Source organism: Rhinopithecus roxellana, chromosome 11, assembly GCF_007565055.1.
Source record: "Rhinopithecus roxellana isolate Shanxi Qingling chromosome 11, ASM756505v1, whole genome shotgun sequence".
Classification (NCBI taxonomy): domain Eukaryota; kingdom Metazoa; phylum Chordata; class Mammalia; order Primates; family Cercopithecidae; genus Rhinopithecus; species Rhinopithecus roxellana.
The window spans coordinates 128,563,751-128,582,203 of NC_044559.1; the positions used below are offsets into that span (position 1 = coordinate 128,563,751).

Consider the following 18,453-nt stretch of genomic DNA (forward strand, 5'->3'; position numbering starts at 1 on the left):
TGCACTCCTGGACATTCAGAGTTCTGTGATGGAAAGAGGAGGATGAGGTTAAGAGGGTAGGAAAGGCCAGGTCGCCAGGCACAGAAGCACATATCATGTAATTGTAAGAAGTCTAGAAGCTCTAGGACAACTCTCTGAGGCCATTTTCTCTCCAGGTGCCGGCCCGGCTAATCTTGGCTCCTTCCTTTTGGGCATCCCCAAGTGTGGATCCCAAAGTTCTGTCCCAGAGAAAGTGCAGGCTTGGCTTTTGTAGGGCTTTGGACTTTCAGCAATTCTCCTATGACTCTTCCATACTCTGCTGCTTTCATAGTGGTCCTTCCAGGAGGGTGGGTTGGGGAACCCATGTAATCGTCTTTAGGGAGATTTTGTCTGGCTCTCTTTGGCGGTGAATTCCTGCCAATCTGTGGCATTAAGTAGGAATGGAGGCTTTGCAATGTGATTTGAAATAATGACTTGGAGTTGCTGTTTCATTTCCAGTACTTTGGCTGCCTCACTGGGCCAAGAGCTGAAAGAAACAAGGCAGAGAAACATAAGGTGGGCAGAAAGATTGATAAAGAATTAAGAAGGCAGCAGAAGGAAAATTAAAGTGCACGGGATGAAATGGGCAGATCACAGTTATGTGACCAGCATCAGGGCCCTTTCCCAAGCTGCAAGCCCACAGCGGGCCTAGAATACTCCACAGCCTGAAATGGGCCAATTAAAGGGGAGACAAAGAGACTCCCTCTCACTATCTGAGGTTTTGGCAGTTCCTCAGTTATTCTGCAAACTGGAGATCTAACATACAGGTGCTAGAACACTTATGCAACTGTCAGAGGAAAGTCAGCAGCTGTGTTTAAAGGCTGTAATTCCACATCTCACTGACGTGGTAAATATTGATGACTAAAACATGGATCACTCAGCAATTTTTTTCAAAATGGGAATTTCCTTATTGTTTCCTGTAATTTTTCTTTCTTCTCTCTTTTTTTTTTTTGAGATAGACTTTTGCTCTGTTGCCCAGGCTGGGCGTGATCTCAGTTCACTGCAACCTCCGTCTCCCGGGTTCAAGCCATTCTCCTGCCTCAGCCTCCTGAGTAGCTGGGATTACACATGCCCACCACCACGCCTGGCTACTTTCTGTATTTTTAGTAGAGACAGGGTTTCACCATGTTGGCCAGGCTGGTCTTGAACTCCTGACCTCAGGTAATCCACCTGCCTAGGCCTCCCTAAGTGCTGGGATTACAGGTGTGAGCCACCGTACCCAGCCTGTTTCCTCTAATTTTTAAAATATGTTCATTGTAAACATTGCAATAACACACAAAATCATAAAGGATAAAGTAAGATTGCCTCCACATCACACTACTTTGAGATAACTATTGTATCTACTACGTCACCTTTGGTTTCCCACATAGCATTCCATGATATGCATGAGTCATCATATACCTAACCAATATGTTTTTGGGAGGTGTTTTTGAAACTAAAACATTACTACTCACATGACCTTAGAGATGGCTCCAAGGTAAAGTTTGTAAAGAAGAGTATTCTATATGGAGAGTGTAAGAGATGTGCAGGGAGAGGCCAAATCATGCAGGTTCTTAGATTCATGGACTTTACATGAACAAAGGAGAGCTGTTGAAGGATTTTAATCAGGAGAGGAAATGTGGTTAGATTAACATTTTAGAAAGATCCACTATTCCAACAGTTGTATAGGGAATGGGGTTGAAGCATCAAAGACCTCATAGACCATAAGACCAATTAGGAGGCAGTAGTCCAGGGAAAAGTTATTAGGGCATGGCCTTAGGCAGTGAAAATTGGGGCAGAGAGAGGAGAAGGGATCTAGAGATAATTAAGGGATTGGATTGGCAGAATTTCGCTTTGCTCCACTCATGTTATAGTTCAGACCATTTATGTTAGCGTGGTGCAGTCCAGTTAACTTTTCAGGGGGTGGGTATTTTATATCTGTCCAGCAAATAGAGCAGTAAAACAAAACAAGGCCAGCAGCACTTGGCAGTACCAGAAACAAAGAGAAAAATTAGAGACAAGCAGAACAGGGACAAATGTGTACTTTGTACAAAGTGCGTGACATTTTCTGTGTTAACAGAAACATGTCTTGTTAAACATATAGAGAACAAAGAAGGCCCTAGAAACTCCGGGTTTACAGCTGTAATCTCTGGAGCCAGACCTTCTCTTGCAGCATCCACAGTTTCTTGGAAGAGGTCTCTAATCTACAAGAATCATGTGCCTCTCCTATCAGGTTTCACTGTGTCCATCGATGTGAATTAGAACTCATGGGATGGGGACTCAGGAATTGTATTGAAAAAATGAGAATGATTTACTTTAGATGGGTGAGGTTTTCATGATAAAATCATAATCTCCCTTAAAGCTTAGGAAGTGGGGTAGAATCCTAATGATTCAAATCATTCTAACCATTGCTAGCTTCATGTTTGGCCCAGATCCCTAGGCTTGACCAGGAAGGCTATGACTATCTCCATGCAGAGATGCACAACCTTTGCCATGCAGACACACAGCCCTGCTCCTGGCATGCCCCACTCTTTCTTCCCAAAGAACCCTACTTAACCTGGCAAGGTTCACATTTCAGAGTATGGAGAATGCCCACCAGGGGTTAACCTTGCATCTTTTGCTCGTTGCTTTCAGATGCGTGGTGATAGTGTTTCATTTAGAAAGCAAATTCCTAAACCTAGGGATCTGTGATAATGCTGATGTCATAAAAATAATCAGATTTCAGAGCTAAACACGGACTGTTTTAGCAACAATGGTTAAATGTTCTGCATATGGCAAGAGCTCCCCAACGCACTACCAATATCACTGTAACCATCATTTAGAGTTTAATAATCACCATCTTTAGGTCATTTTCCAAAAGCACCAAGAGGCTTGGACTCTAAATAGGTTTAATATCTCAAGAGGACCCCACATGGTTGTTGGTGGGACACTGATGTGTTCAGATCCCAAGAATCCAGGAGTAGGTAAGTGAAACCACTTGATATTTAACGATCCCCTGAGAAAATGGACAGCATACACCTCCCTAAGAGCCCTCCCTTTGCCACTGGCTATCTGTTCTTCATCTATTTCTTACCCTCCAATGCTGGAGCACCCCTTAGAGGACTTACAAGGTAGAGGACGGAGAGAATTCTGCTCAACACAACATCTAACACGTAATAAGGGCTCAATAAATATTGGCAGTTATTACAATCTGGTAACTCTAGAAATGATCAAGAGAGACAGAATGGACATTTTGGCTGTTTTCCCAAGTTTTCGAACAAGAGGAAAGTTGTTCCACACATCTCAAAAGATCAGTCTTACCCACAAAGTTGAAAGTATCTGTTTATTCTTTCCATGAACTGTCAGAATCAACTCTGGAAAACCTAAGACCGTGGATTCCTCTGTGCTGTTCCATAGAAGAAGAAAGATTGTTGTTATGAGCATTAAATGGCTTAGTACACATAAAGCACAGGTGATCCTAAAGCATTTAGGATGGTGGCACATGTGGTGAGCACTGGGAAAGAACTGTAAACAAGCTAGCTGATACTATTACTATGATCTTAAATGCCTAGAATTTAAATCATTGGTTCTCCAGAAGAGAGGTAAGAGAGGACAGTCATAACAGAGATGAATTGACCAAAACTAATGGATTGGGCAACACTGTAGGCTGCATTAAGCCACTACTGGGAAAATGCAAGAGCTAGAAAAGAGAGTTATTTTCTGCAAGATGCAGCAAGGAACACAAGAGTCAAATAGCAACCTAAAACTTTACACAAGACATCTTAAGTCAGTAGGATCAATTACCGATGAATGGCTGGAGGTGAGAGCCAGGGAAAGTCACTTTGTCTTGCAGGTGGGTGGAACAACTTTAAGGAAGCAGTAGGGATTGAACTGGGCTTTGAAGAATGGGGAATACTTGGCTAGATGGGAAAGGCTTTCGAGTTGAGTAAATAGTGTAGACAATAGCTGCAGTAAATAGGTTTAACTGGGATGGCAGTTTCAAGAGCTTATGTGAAAGAGTGGTGGTGGGAGAGACTGGGACTTCACAAGGTATTGACAATGGAAGGAGAGAGTTTGAATGTCATCTTTTAGTCAACAAGAAGCATTTGGACAGTGAAGTGACCTGCTGACAGCAGCGTTCAGGTATACCTCAGTGGGAGTGAACAGGATGCAGTTTAGGAAGAGAGCAGAGGCAGAGACCCGTGCACTCAGTGCAGAGTCACAGGGGCCTGCTATGCTCCAGGGACCCAGGGCTCCTGGAATCCAGACAGACAAGTCTCCAGCTCTCAGGGAGCTCCAAATATCATAAGGTCCAGTTGATCCACTCAAGGAACACCAGTGGATGCTAAAGCTGTTAGGTATAAGGTTGTCGGGGAGCAGGATATTCCTGCAGTCTCGGGGCCTCACTGAAGGTGGCATATTCATTACAAAGGGAAACGGGCACCTCTCAGTGGAGACATTAGCATTTCCGCCTCAGCCACATGAATGGGCCTAGTCATTGGGTTGGGATATCCTGATGTGATGCCATCCCCGCAGAGATGCTTAACAGAGATACTCAAGTAGGGAGCTATGTAGGATGATCAAGTCTAGAGCTCTAATGTACAACATGAAGACTATTGTTAATAAAATTGTATGGTATTTGGGATTTTTGTTAAATATGTAGATTTTAGCTACTCTTGTCACACACGAAAACGTAACTATGTGAGATGGTAGATAATAACATGTAAACCTCAAACATACACAATAACATTTATTTAAAAAATAAACTGGGCTGGGCACGGTGGATCACACCTCTAATCCCAGCACTTTGGGAGGCCGAGGTGGGCGGATCACCTGAGGTCAGGAGTTCGAGATCAGCCTGGCCAACGTGGTGAAACCCCGTCTCTACTAAAAATACAAAAATTAGCTGGGTGTGGTGGCGTGTGCCTGTAATCTCAGTTACTTGGGAGGCTGAGGCAGGAGAATTGCTTGAACCTGGGAGGCGAAGGTTGCAGTGAGCCAAGACCACACCATTGTACTACAGCCTAGGTGACAGAGTGAGACTTCATCTCAAAATATAAAATAAAAATAAATAAGTAAATAAACAGGATCCAGAATATAGAACATTATAGAAGACAACCTAGATTCACACAAAATCTAATGTTATTACAAAGGAGTGGTGTCATTTATACATTAAAAGAGACTGAAGCTGGGATTGGCAAACTATAACCCATGCCTGCTGCCTGTTTTTGTAAATAAAGTTTTATTGGAACAAAGCTATATCTATTCTTTTTTTTTTTTTTGAGACGGAGTCTCGCTCTGTCACCCAGGCTGGAGTGCTGTGGCCGGATCTCAGCTCACTGCAAGCTCCGCCTCCCGGGTTCACGCCATTCTCCTGTCTCAGCCTCCCGGGTAGCTGGGACTACAGGCGCCGCCACGTCGCCCGGCTAGTTTTTTGTAGTTTTTAGTAGAGACGGGGTTTCACTGTGTTAGCCAGGATGGTCTCGATCTCCTGACCTCGTGATCCGCCCGTCTCGGCCTCCCAAAGTGCTGGGATTACAGGCTTGAGCCACCGCGCCCGGCCTAACTATATCTATTCCTGTACATGTTGTCCGAAAGCTGTTCTGAAACCACAGTGACAGAGTTAAGTATTTGTGACAACGTCTATATGGCCTGTAAAGCCTAAATATTTACTCTCTGTCCTTGTTTCCTGACAGTTGGATTTAAGCCACCTAACAGCCAAATGCAGTGCATGAAACTTGGGTCTAGGGGAAAAAAAAAATCAATAAACATAATTTTGGGGCAACTGGAGACATGTAAATAAGGTCTGCATATTAAATAGCATTACTGAATTTTTATGTTTTAATTTTCTCAGGCGTGCAATGGTATTGTGATTATACTGTGCAATGCTTTTCTTCTTAGGAGTTGAGTGCTAAAGTATTTAGGGCTTGTGCCATGATGTATCTGATTTATTGGTAAATGGTTTAGCCAAAAAAAAAAAAGAGAGAGAGAGAGAGAGAAAAATACATATATACATGGCAAGAAGAAGAGAAGGAAAAAGAGCGGCGGGGGTGTGGGGAATGAGAGAAAAAGCATGTAGGGAGATAAAGCACCTGTGGTAAAATGTTAATAATTGGTCAGTCTAAATGAAGAGCATACAAGTGTTCATTATACTGTTCTTTCCACTTTTCTGTAGATTTGAAGAGTTTTTAAAATAAAAGTCAATTTTTACCAAAGTTAAATTCGTTCCTCTAGGCTCTGTCCTGACCTTCATCCCAGCAGCTCCTCCAGCTTCCAGAATTCCCTTATAATGGAGAAACGGTTGGAAGTTAGGTGTGGCAGCCTCTACCCCTAAGCGGGTGCTGTTACCCTGTAAGATAGCTCCTGCAGGGCCTTCCCTTGGTAACGTGGGGATTTTGCTTGTTGTCTCTTGCACAGTAATTCCATCAAGCTGGTGAATCTGCTCTCCATATTTATCAGCACGTGGCTGACTGCAGCCGGGTTCATCCATTTGGTGAGTAACCTTGAAGACCCTTGTGCTCTCACTTGCCAGCAACAAGACCCTCTCTGAGTCATTTTATTACCTAAAATTTTTCTTGCTGGAAAGAAACTTCACCTCGGTTGTAGACAGGAAGATGGGAAGCAACCACACAATTGTCTGGGTTTCCAACCTTTTTACCCCAAACTAGTTCCAAATGGTGAGTAATGTTTGCACTATTAGCCTGCATTTTTCCGTTCATTGCTCATTGGTATTGTGTGGGGGCTTTGGTAGATTTTCTTTCTGTCTGCAAGAACTATAGTAAGCCACAAGATGGCAGTGCTTCCTAAGCAAACACGTGGAAAAGGGCTGGGGACCAGGTTGGAAGTTTGACCCACACCTCCTAGTAAACAACAAATTCAGATCCCTCAGTTTCTCTCTACTTCCCCCTTACGAAAAGCCACCTTTGATTATTTTGTCTGATTTGTACCTCAAAAATGTTAATTCTTTTTTATTAGTGACTCTTTTAAAGCCTTATTTGAGTCAAGCCCCTCATACCACCCAAAGGCAGACTTTCCTCCTGCTTTTAAAGAGCACAGCCATTGTAGGAAGTGGAGCCTCGTCTAGCTATGAGACTTTGGATAAAGTCGACCACCGGTGGCTGAGCCTCTATTTGCATAAGGGATAGAAGGACACGCTTAACTACCCACATTTGGGATTTACATAATTATCACCCAAAGGAAGACAGGCCTGGGATGACAGCGGGTGGGGCACGGGGGCTCATGTAGTCACCAGATTTGGGGTCTCCTGCCCAGCCCTTACTATCGATGGGATTCTTGGCCAAAATCAACCTTAATCACCCTAACTCTTGCTGTGACCAAGTACCAAGCACCCAAATCACATATGTGGAGGAGATAGTAGTCTAATCAGATGATGACCCCACCTTACTATTGGCGCTAGTGAAGTCCCTTCTGGTTCTCTAGGAAACGTTTGTGAAAATGGCACATTGAGGACAAACTAATGTGTGAAAGAGGCCAAGCCCTGGAAACATTTTGCAGAGGCAGAGCTGGAGGCCTGGGGGCCGCCATCCAGAGGCCCTCAGGGTGGATCACGGGTGTATTTGAGTAAAATTGGACCTGCAGCTCCCTCTCTCCTGAGAGTATCTAAAGTACCTTTCCTGCCCATCTCCTAGCCTTGTTGGCAGATCAAATATGATGGAAGGACAGGAAAGTGGGGAAACTGCAGTCCTGGGCCAAAGCTCTCCAAATCCAGCCACACCCTTTGTTGAAGTTTTGCCTCTGCAAAGTTGACCAGGACCTGTGTGGCCAACAAAACTGAAAAAGTTTGCCAGCCCTTGGTCTAACAGGCTGTGCCAGTGCAAGCTGTTCTCATGAGCTCACTTTCCAAGCCCCTGGGAAGAATCTGGCAGCCTCAAGGCTAAGACCACCATTGGCAATTTGCAAAGGAGGGAGAGCAGGGCCAGATCCCAGAGATGCTGTTTGAATCAGAACAAGCAGGGCCTATATATACTCTTTGGATAAACTGATGGAAGAAGGCAGACCCCTGTGGAAGGGTTTAGAATTTCTGCGGGGGAGGCAGAGCCAGGCCATCTGGGCCTTAGAAGCCCATTGAGGAAGGTCAGGGACGGGCTCTCTGGATCTTTCCTTGAAGAGAGTGCTCTAAAACCTGGCCAGTGGCAATGCCCTGAATTTTAGCTGGCTTCTGACATTTTAGCAGCAGAAGAAAAAAGGCCTAGAGATATTTTCCTTCTTGCTTTCCCTCTCTGTCCCAATCAGCCAGGAAGACATTTCCTGCAGCTGCTTCTCCACTTTCTTTGTGTCCTGCTCAGGAGCTCTGCATCCTGACTCACAGAACTCAGCCCAGGAACCACACAACTCCTGTGGAGAGTGGTGTGCATTAGCAAGTGGCCTTCGGGAGTGCCGAGCTTCTGGGTTTATTGTATGTACACACTTCAATAGCATGTTTTTCTTTTTTCTCCCCTGTCCCATTTGCTTTAGGTGGAGAATTCAGGGGACCCATGGGAAAATTTCCAAAACAACCAGGCTCTCACCTACTGGGAATGTGTCTATTTACTCATGGTCACAATGTCCACCGTTGGTTATGGGGATGTTTATGCAAAAACCACGCTTGGGCGTCTCTTCATGGTCTTCTTCATCCTCGGGGGACTGGTAAAAAAAATCTTTATTATGATTTGATTTTGATGGTTGTTAGTATTTTCCATGATACATTTCCTTAAAGCTTTATATTGTAGACTGTGTTCTGCACTAGAAGCAAGTCTTAATGTTAGAATCAGGCTAAGTAAATCCAAACAGGATGGTGACTTTTCTGCATAATTCTTGGTGTATTACACTTGTCCCATAGATCCAGGCTCATTGCCCTTGTGAGGGACAGCCATTTAGCCGGGAGCAAACCTAATTGTCTTAAGAAAGTCATGCTGTTAAGAAGGGAGTGTGTCTACCCCTTAGCAATGTAATTCAGCATCTGGTATGCTACAACGACAATGGCTGTCACCTGCCTCTGGTAGAAGCTATGGATACTTTGTAGAGACAGTTTGCGGTTTCAAGAGCTCCCCCTTCCCCTTTATGTTCCTACCCAAACTTCCAACAAACACTGTGGCTGGGGCCTGCCCTAAAGAGAAGGGTCCCTACATCAAAGGACAGAGAGCACCTTAGTCTTGTCCAGGCAGACATCCTCATGTGAGCAGAGTACAGTTTTGCAAACAGCTCACTCCGTTCTGCAGCGGACACATGGGATATTTTTGCTCCTTTCTTCTAGGAAAGTTTCACTGTTTGGTTTTTAAAGGTCTATGCAGCTCTTTATGTTGCACTAAACCATCCCTTATAATGTAAATCAAGGGGATTTCTGGTCACACATTGGCAGTTGCTGCATTTTGTCTTTCAAAGTAGCTAACTTTAAATTTAGAGTTTTTGCCATTTATGAAACGAGTGATTAAAATCCTAATCCACACACAGCTTTCATGTACTTACACTGCACGCACATTTATATATAGTGATGCATACACATCTCTCTGTTTTGTATGCATAGGGCATATACATTTTAAAAATGTATATAAATGTGCACGTGCATGTGTACATTCACGCAAGCATTTCTGCAGCATCCGTGAGGTGCCCATAGATAACAAGACCCATCCAGCCAGCCACAGGCCAGATGTTTGTTGGACAAAACATGGCAGATTTGTGTTTCTCCTTGCTATCTTCTCCTCCCAGGTGATTTCCTAAATTTCCCTTTTGTGCTTTTTAGTGTTTTATTTTTAATAGAAAAATTTAGTTTTTAATCTTTTGGTGTTTATTTTCTTTTGTCACTCATAAAAACATTGATTCTCCTCTGAATTTTAGTGACAAAGATCTTCTCTTGTGAAACTGTGTGTGCACGCACACGTGTGCCTGTGTGTGTTTAATTTCACTAGCATGCACCCCTTTTGCCTATTTTTCTTCAACAAGAACTAGATATCACCTTATTTATTCCTGTCTCCTTTGTATTTTTCTCGACTGTGATTTTTTTTGTTCTTTAGTTGTCAAGGTTAGCTAATGTTTGTTTGTCTTGTGTATTTCCAGGAGCTTGCTCTTTTCATGCTTTTAGTTTTTTATGATCGAACGTATCAATATATACCTTCGCAGGCCTAATCCTTTTGTGTTTTCAGATCTTAGTGCCCCCCCCCACCCCGTCTGAACAGGTCCCCCCTTTTCTTTGGCCTATCTTTTTAGTCTCTCTTCTGTCTCCTGTCTTCTCAGGCCATGTTTGCCAGCTACGTCCCTGAAATCATAGAGTTAATAGGAAACCGCAAGAAATACGGGGGCTCCTATAGTGCGGTTAGTGGAAGAAAGTAAGTATGCCAAGAGGTTTTGCTGCCTCCAGTGCGGTAGAATCCTCTCTGCATGCCATTTTTTTTTTTTTTTTTTGGCTCTTGTTTCTTTGTTTCATGCATGTAGGCAATGTTTGCCCGCTACGTGCCCGAAATTGCTGCTCTCATCCTGAATCGGAATAAATTCGGCGGGACTTTTAACAAACATGGAGGCAGAAAGTAAGTCAGTTGCATCAGAAAAGATGTGGTTGAGTGACTTTCAGGAATCCCTGTGGAGGTGCCCTCTGAATTCTGCCCCTCCCCCACCCCACCAGGTGCTTCTGCGAGGGAAGGCCCAGCTTTCCTCACAGGGGTGTGATGTCAGAGGTGACCCGAGGACGTTGCCACACTTGGACCAACTCCCATTCACAAATTCCAAGAGATGTAATGAATTTGTCCTGAAAGGAGTCCATTTATAACTGGGCCCATATTTTCTCTTCTGACCCCTAACAAGTAGACAAAACTCATTCATTCTTCACATCATCTGGCTATGTGATAAAATTCTGGTCCCTCAAACTAGTATGATGCCCTCCTATGGTGATTTGTATGTAGCAAGAACGCAGGATAAGACTCTGGCAGGGAACTCCTTGGGTGGCAGATCCAGGTAATCTGGCCTACTGCAAAGGCACTGTGGCCACTGGACCCAGTTCTCCTCTTCATCCAGGAGGCACCAATCTTATCCTCGGAGGGACTCATTACTCAGCTGAAATTCCTTCTGGGCAAGAAATAGTATATTTCTGGTAGTTTAGGGTACTACATGCTATTCTTAATGAATCTTTTGTTTGGCTTCCCAAACATGAGTGTTTTCTTCTTGGGAACTATTTCAATGTGTGCTTGGATCACCTTATCACTCTCAATATCAATGTGCAGGTTCAATATAGACCCCCAAGGTTTTCTCCTAAGTAGGGGGCAGTACCTTACCACCTCAAGAGAGGAATGCCGTTGGGGAGAGGGAGCTGGCAGCAGGCATCCTTTATTTATTTTTTTAAAGCTTTTTCTGGGGCAGTGACCTTTGTTTTTGGTTTTGAGGTATAACTTACATAGAGTTAAACGTACACATCTTTAACATATAGAGTGAGGAACTTGTACCTATGTACACACCCAGTAACTACCATCCTGTCATCCGGATCAGGACACAGAAAACTTTTCGTCACTCATGCCTCTTCCCAGTCATGGAAGTTCCTATCATGGAACTGTTTTGTTTCGTTTTGCTTTGCTTTCCCTTCTCGTTCAGTTTCAAATGAACTCTTAAAGAGCTTCTTTGGTTTTTTTAAGAGGAAATAAAATCAGACCGGGAGCATTGTATTTCCCTCCACTGCTGCCTTCTCCTCGTTTTGACAGTCAGCCGTGTCGGGCAGAGCGGAACCTCCCCTTCGGTCAGTGAGTCCAATGTTTCCTGAGCTCAGGTGTCCAGGCCTCTGCACAGGAAATGAGGAGGTGGACAAAAGGGCTCATTTTCTTGAACTACCCACAGGACACCAGTTTCTTTTCAAAGGCACAAAGGACAGTGGGCCAGAGGAGGCCAGTTGGCGTCTTTTCAGAGAGGCAGCACATCCCTCCATCTTCCCTCTAATGGAGCCCTCCCCTCACTATTATCTTAACAGCCCTGGATGAGGTTAGAACCAAGCTGTTCTGATTTCTGGGCCATTGGTTGGATCCAAAAGGCCAAATAAGTCCAGAGATTCCCATTGGTCATATATCCCATGCCAAGAGGAAAACAGCATCTCGATTCATTTTGCCTTGAAGGTGTGGACAGGTCTCCATAAAGCAGAAGGCATTCTGAGGGCCTGGGGCTCTCTTTATGGCCTCCCTATCTCCCAGTGTCACTGCCAGCATTTCCCAATCACTGCCCCTGAAGAAGTCAGTAAAATCAATTGCCCTGAAGGCTAGGTTGAAAATATTTCTTCACTCTCATTCCAGGTAATTTTTTTTTTAATGAAATAATTTTCCTAGTCAAATGTGGGTGAGCTGGTGGGTGGGCTGCAGGCCGGTAGCTCTTGGTGCTGGCTGACCCAGATGGGGCCCTCAGCGCGGCACTCACTCACTGCCCCAGGTCCGATCTGGTCATGTTTCACCCTGGCAGTTCCACTCAAACTTTCAGGTGCCGATGACTTCAGATCACAGACTTCCTGGCATTCTGTTCGGGCTCTGTAATCTTTTATCACCGCTTTTAGCCTGGTTTTCTCTCTCTCTCTCTCTCTCTCTCTCTCTTTTTTTTCTTCTCCCTTTATGAAATGCACTTTGCTTTTAATGTTCTTTTTGGGTCCCCACTGTTCCTGACCCTGCAGACACAGAGTCCGTCCTGTCATCAGTACCGGGCCTGTTCACTTTACTTTACGCATTGTTTCCTGGTTCAAAAGCTAATTACTAAGTAGTTTAAAGAAGCCCTTTGGTCACTTAGATCTTTCATCAGAAAATATAAGCTTGGGAAAGGCACGGTAATAAAGGGCCATTAGCACCCTTTGTTTGATGTTGTTTTTCCAGTCAGTAAAACAAGATTGATGAAATGTTATGTTTGGCCAAATTTTGAGTTTTCATTTGGAATTCAGTGTTGAGAGAATGAGCTGTCAGAATCAATAAGTTTTCTTTCGCTTGGGATATGGGCATGTGGTAGTAATTAGCAATATAAGGTCTTTAGTTGAGCAACCAAGCATGGATTCTGGCAGCAAACATAATGAGAAACTACAGTTGTTCTATTTCTAACGTCAGAAAGTTTCCAGATAAAATTAAATGCATTTGCAAAAGGAAAGCAGCTAAACTTTGTTGAAAGATAAAGTTCAGACTCTTAAAACAGTGTACTGTGCTCTGAGTTTTTGTGTATGCATAAATCCATGTGCTCTGCCCATGGACACACACGTACATGTTCTCTTCTCCCCGGGACCCAATCAAATGAATGCCCAGAAAGAAATTAGAATGTATACATAGTTAAGGGATTTGTTTACTTGTGCATATTTTATTCAGAAATGATTTCTCTAACAATATATTAACTTGTCAGAGAACTCAAGGTAACTCATGATCTAAAGCTACAGAGACATAAAACTTTGAAATTCAAAGATTATTTAAAGTAAAAAATTTAGGCAGAGAAGATCAGGGTTTTGTTTGTATAACACCCAAATTCAGGATATTTGAGAATATGAAGATTTCATTGGCATTTCATTTTCAGTTTTAATCAATGTGTTTGGCATAATATAAACACTTCAAGTAGCATTCTCAAAACCTCTTCACCATCAACACTATTTCAAGGGCCTAGAGTGCCTTACCCAACATTTTCATCACCTCCTGCAGGATAGCCAGTCCCTGCAGTAGGTATGGGTGCTTGTGCACGTGTGCATGTGTGTTGGCTATTTCATATATGTTATGATGGATTGGGGCATCTAAGAATAGGGGTTCGGGTGTCCACAACCAACAGTTCAGTCAGTAGCTGAGGTGGGTAATCTCTCTGAGTTGGAGGGATTAGGGACAGCTGGGCTCTTGGACTAATACCCTGAATCTTATTCAGAAGAGTAGGCCTCCTGCAGCCCAGCCTGTCTCCCAAGGCCACTGCCTCCTCCGCCTTCCCTTTGTGGAAGGTCGAAGCTGCTTAGGGACAGGGAAGGCTGGAGGGGTGGTGAGGCTCCCATGGCCTTTGGGATCCCCAGCTCTCTCCTCCCTCTCATAGCCCCTTGCAGTTTCCCCCAGAGGTCTCCTCTCTGAGTGTGATTCATTCCACTCCTGGTTAGTTTATGAGAACTGACAAGATCATGGTCCAAGGTCACATGGCCAAGGGCCATGGAAAATAATCAGTCACAGAGAGGAATCCATCTGCTGTAACCCCCTTGTTAGAGGCAGTCCAGCCGGAGAGCCACCCAGACCTTGTGTTTCTCATGTTGGGACTTGAGCGACTCAAGTTTGAGGCAATCCTAGGCTCAGGTGTTTGGGACAGAGAGAATGGGATGGGTTTGGATTATTCTACTGATTCCTGGTAGCCAAATGCTGAGAGGACACACAAGAGGGGAATGAATCATGAAAGACTAGAAGTGGCCAAGGTGGGAAAGGAAAGTGTGTGTAATTACCTTGGAGGAAGGTCCCCAGGATGAAGCTGCTGAGCCGCCATTCTGGTTTGGGGAATAGTTGTCACAGACTAACCCATCTCTTGCTCCAATTCAAAAAAGCTGTCTGTGAAACTTAAATGCTGTGGCTTCTCTTGGAACATTTCCCTATAAAGAGAGGAGTGCTACACACTTCCTGAAATGAGAATGTGGATCAGTGCAGCCTAAAGCCCCAGGACTGCCTTCTCTGGCAATAGTAATACCTACAAATATTTGCATATTTCAGAATGCTCACAGTGATCCTGTGAGAAAGGTATTACCATCATCTCCATTTGGAATGAGTGAAGAAACTGAGGAACAGGGAGGTTGAGTGACTTGCCTGACATCACGCAGCTAGTAAAGAGTAGGGCTGGGGTTTGAACCTGGACAGTCTGCTTCCCTGTGTCCTGCTGCCTTTCCATGTCATCTCTTGAGATGCCATTCTGCTCTAAACTCAGTGATCTCCTATTGTTTGTATCTTCCTCCACCTTTCCCTATAAGTGGAGCCAGAACACCATGCCCATGATGGAGAGGAAGAGAAAGGCATGAGCTTCACTTTGGGTTTGTCTACTCTCCCCTCCTGCCCACCCACTACCCCTAAGGGTCCTGGCCCCAGGATTGAGGGGAAAAAGATGGACAGTGGAAAAAACCATTTCTTCCTTTATTTTTCTCATTTGGTTAGACTAGATTTCTAATTCCTTCTTGAACACTTCTAGCAATGAGAGGCTCTCGAGGACAGATAGATGAACCACATCCAAAGTGAGATTTGTGCCTTTTTTGTGGATTTCAACGTTTTCTTCCCCTTCCTGGCTCCATCCTTTAAAGGTAGTTTCATGGAGAATTGTAGTGATCTGCTAAACTTGGACTTCCCCGCTGGGCAGATCTCACCTGCAGAGCCTTCTATACCTTTGCAGATGGAACCACCTGTTCCCTTTCACTCCTTAGCTGGTATGCCACACAGCACAGAGCAGTTCTCTGGTGTGGTTTCTTACTGATCAGTGAGAAGTGCAGTAGAGCCCCATGTGACCAGTTCTGCAGGCTGCATTCTGTGTATTTGTTTCATAGCTTTGACTTGGAATATTCACCCTCAGGAGCCTGTATCCCAATGGAGGGAGTTAGGGCTGTCTGCGTTCAACCTTGGATGTGGTCTCCACATTGGAAAGAGCCTTACATTCAGAGAGATGGGGACAGTTTGTCATGCTTTTCTATTGAAATATGAAAATAGAGTACTTCATTATCTTCTTTATTGTAAATGCTCATATTTTAAAGAGGACTCCATACTTTGAAGAAATGATTGAGTATTCAATAGTTGAGAACAAAATTTCAAGAACTAAAAACAGCCCAGCACAATTAGTGACCTGCCTCACTGTCCATTCCTGTGGCCCGTCTCCATCGTTTCATTCACTCACTCGGCAGGCAGGCATTCTCTGTGTTATGAGTCAGGCATGATGCTGGGTTGTGTTGGGTGCTCAGGGTTCACTGGTGAACAGGCTACCCTCGGAACCTGTCCTCATGGAGTTGACAGTCTCAAGGAGGTTGCAAGCACTGAGCAAGGGTACAACTAAAGCAAATGCCAATTACACATTTTTAATATGTGCTGCAAAACCAAGAAAGACTAAGATTTTGCAACTGAGAAAAACAGGGATTAGTTACACTGGATAAAGTAGTCCAAAGAGGTGACACCTCAGAGGAGGAGATGCTAACGTTTGTTTAATGAACTTGACCCAGCTTGCGTTACCCGCTAAACTGGGGGAGCTGACGCTCTTGCTTTTAAAATCCAGGTTATGCAAGCCCCACTTGCAAACATAGGTCTTCAGTTCTACCTCCACTAGAGGAAGTCTTTTTTTTTTTTTTTTTTTTTTTTTGAGACGGAGTCTCGCTGTGTCGCCCAGGCTGGAGTGCAGTGGTGCGATCTTGGCTCACTGCAAGCTCCGCCTCCCGGGTTCCCGCCATTCTCCCGCCTCAGCCTCCGAGTAGCTGGGACTACAGGCGCCCGCCACCGCGCCCGGCTAGTTTTTTGTATTTTTAGTAGAGACGGGGTTTCACCGTGTTAGCCAGGAGGGTCTCGATCTCCTGACCTCGTGATCCACCCGCCTCGGCCTCCCAAAGTGCTGGGATTACAGGCTTGAGCCACCGCGCCCGGCCTAGAGGAAGTCTTAAAAACTGATTGCTCGCTCAGACCCTAACCTGCCTGAGAGGTGCTTTCTTGACTTATCAGGAGAGGGCATCCTGCATATCTTCCCTGCTTCCTGATTATTGGGTTCTTTTTAAGCTCCGTGTCTTTCCTTATATCAGAATTAGGCTCTCCTTCTCACTCAGACTTGTTCCTTCCTGAGACCACACACTATTCCCTCCTGCCTGGCTGTCTTGTATCAACATGGAATTCCACTCCATTTCCTCCACCACACTCAGGTCTTGTCCAGCAGGGTTCTAGACTGATTTCTAAAGGATTTGGAATTTTAAATTGTCTACTGTGCCAGAGCATGGATTGTTTCTTTACAAAGACTCATTAAATCTGCAGCCCTGTAGCCCAACCTAACTTAAAGGAATTAACATGAGTCACGCCTTCATGTCCATCCATTCCGCTTGTGTTTACTGAGGGCTTGCTACACACCAGGCACTGGGGACAGATGCATTTCTACACATCCATAAAAATCTCCAAATATACCACAGCTGTTCTGAGCTACACATCGTACTATTTGGCCACGTGAGTGATTGGGGAGTCCAATCTCAGAGCTTATTGAAACCTCTTCTCTTGGTTCTGAGAGAGTCTTGCTACCACACCATTTCCCTCTCGACTCTTTTGGGGAAGGCATGGCTTCTAGCACTTGGGAATCGGATTTGAGATGATTTCATGTGATACTGACTTGGCCCGATCCATGGGCCTTTCCTTTCCTGTTTACTTGTGTCTTGGGCAACAGTCATTCTCACTTTTCCTCACCTGCAAGGGGCGGACTGCTTTCATGAGGGGTGTTTCCTATAAAATGTCATTTATGATTTCTCTATTGCAGGCATGGCTCTGGTTGAAATGTGACCGAAGCTTTGCATCCTACGCAGACTTAGATCCCTCATCAAGTAGCCATTCAGCCCTCATTGCATGAGCCACATGACTTCCCCAGCCTGAACCCCTCAGCAATGTCTTCGGATTCCTAGATTTTAAAAGCCATAAATTAGCAAATCATCAACATATCACCAGGAAGGATCATCTGGTAGCGATTCTAGTCAGAAGGAAACACAGGCCCCAATAACTGATCTTCACAAAGATATGAAGAACTGTAGACAGACAGATACAGTAAATAAGAAGACAAATAGATAATTCAAGTTGACAGAACATCTTGAACTGATTAGGCATTCTGCTTTGATTAGCATTAAACTTCTTGGGAACAAGGAAAACAAAAAATGAGCTTGCCCTAATACTTTGGAAAAATGACCTCTTGACTACTTCTGAAACGCAGTACTGAGGGGTAGATACCCAAAGTGCTTGTCATTAGATGCCGTGTCTTCTGATGTGTTGTGCTAGATATCCCTTCCTGATGAGAGAGGTCTTGGTGGGTGTGGGATGTGGGCACTTCTTTCTTGGCATCTGTTTTGGATTCCTCTAAGCTGTATCTTCAGTCCCTTTCAAACTTGAAGCTCTATTTAAAGAGACTTGGAAGCACATTAAATCAATTTCCTGATAATACTGATAGAATGAAGCTCCCCTCCTTTCCTGCTGTCACTCTTCCCTTCCACACACTTAGCAAAATGTTCCAGCTATTGTTCTGAAAACAAGAATAGAAATGTAGGTGGGAGATGAACTGTGTACCTTAAAAAAAAAAAGTCATATTCAAGCCTAGATTTTCACTCTCAAGTATTCTTTCTTCTATTAAAAAATAATTTGAATATGATTTCTGAAATTATAATTGCTGAAAATTCTGATCAATGGCTCCTTTGATTGGATGAATCCTTGCTGGGTAGATTCAGAATCTCAGGAACAAGTGCAGCCATCCCAGACGAGGTTGCCCCGTGTTTTCTGTCTTCATGCCAAGTCATTCACCCTGCTGGACTTCTTTCCAGAGCTGTGCAAAATG

The 18,453-nt window shown here is 44.2% G+C and overlaps 1 protein-coding gene across 3 annotated transcripts in view; it reads left to right on the plus strand.

The window, feature by feature from the left end:
- Window positions 1-18,453, plus strand: part of KCNMA1 (potassium calcium-activated channel subfamily M alpha 1) — a 304,426-nt gene that overhangs the window by 67,918 nt on the left and 218,055 nt on the right. For all 3 annotated transcript variants that reach the window (XM_030941176.1, XM_030941175.1, XM_030941177.1), the window contains exons 4-6: window positions 6,394-6,469; window positions 8,452-8,622; window positions 10,207-10,298. In XM_030941176.1, the coding sequence (XP_030797036.1) occupies window positions 6,394-6,469; window positions 8,452-8,622; window positions 10,207-10,298 (339 nt within the window). The remainder of the gene's footprint in view (window positions 1-6,393; window positions 6,470-8,451; window positions 8,623-10,206; window positions 10,299-18,453) is intronic.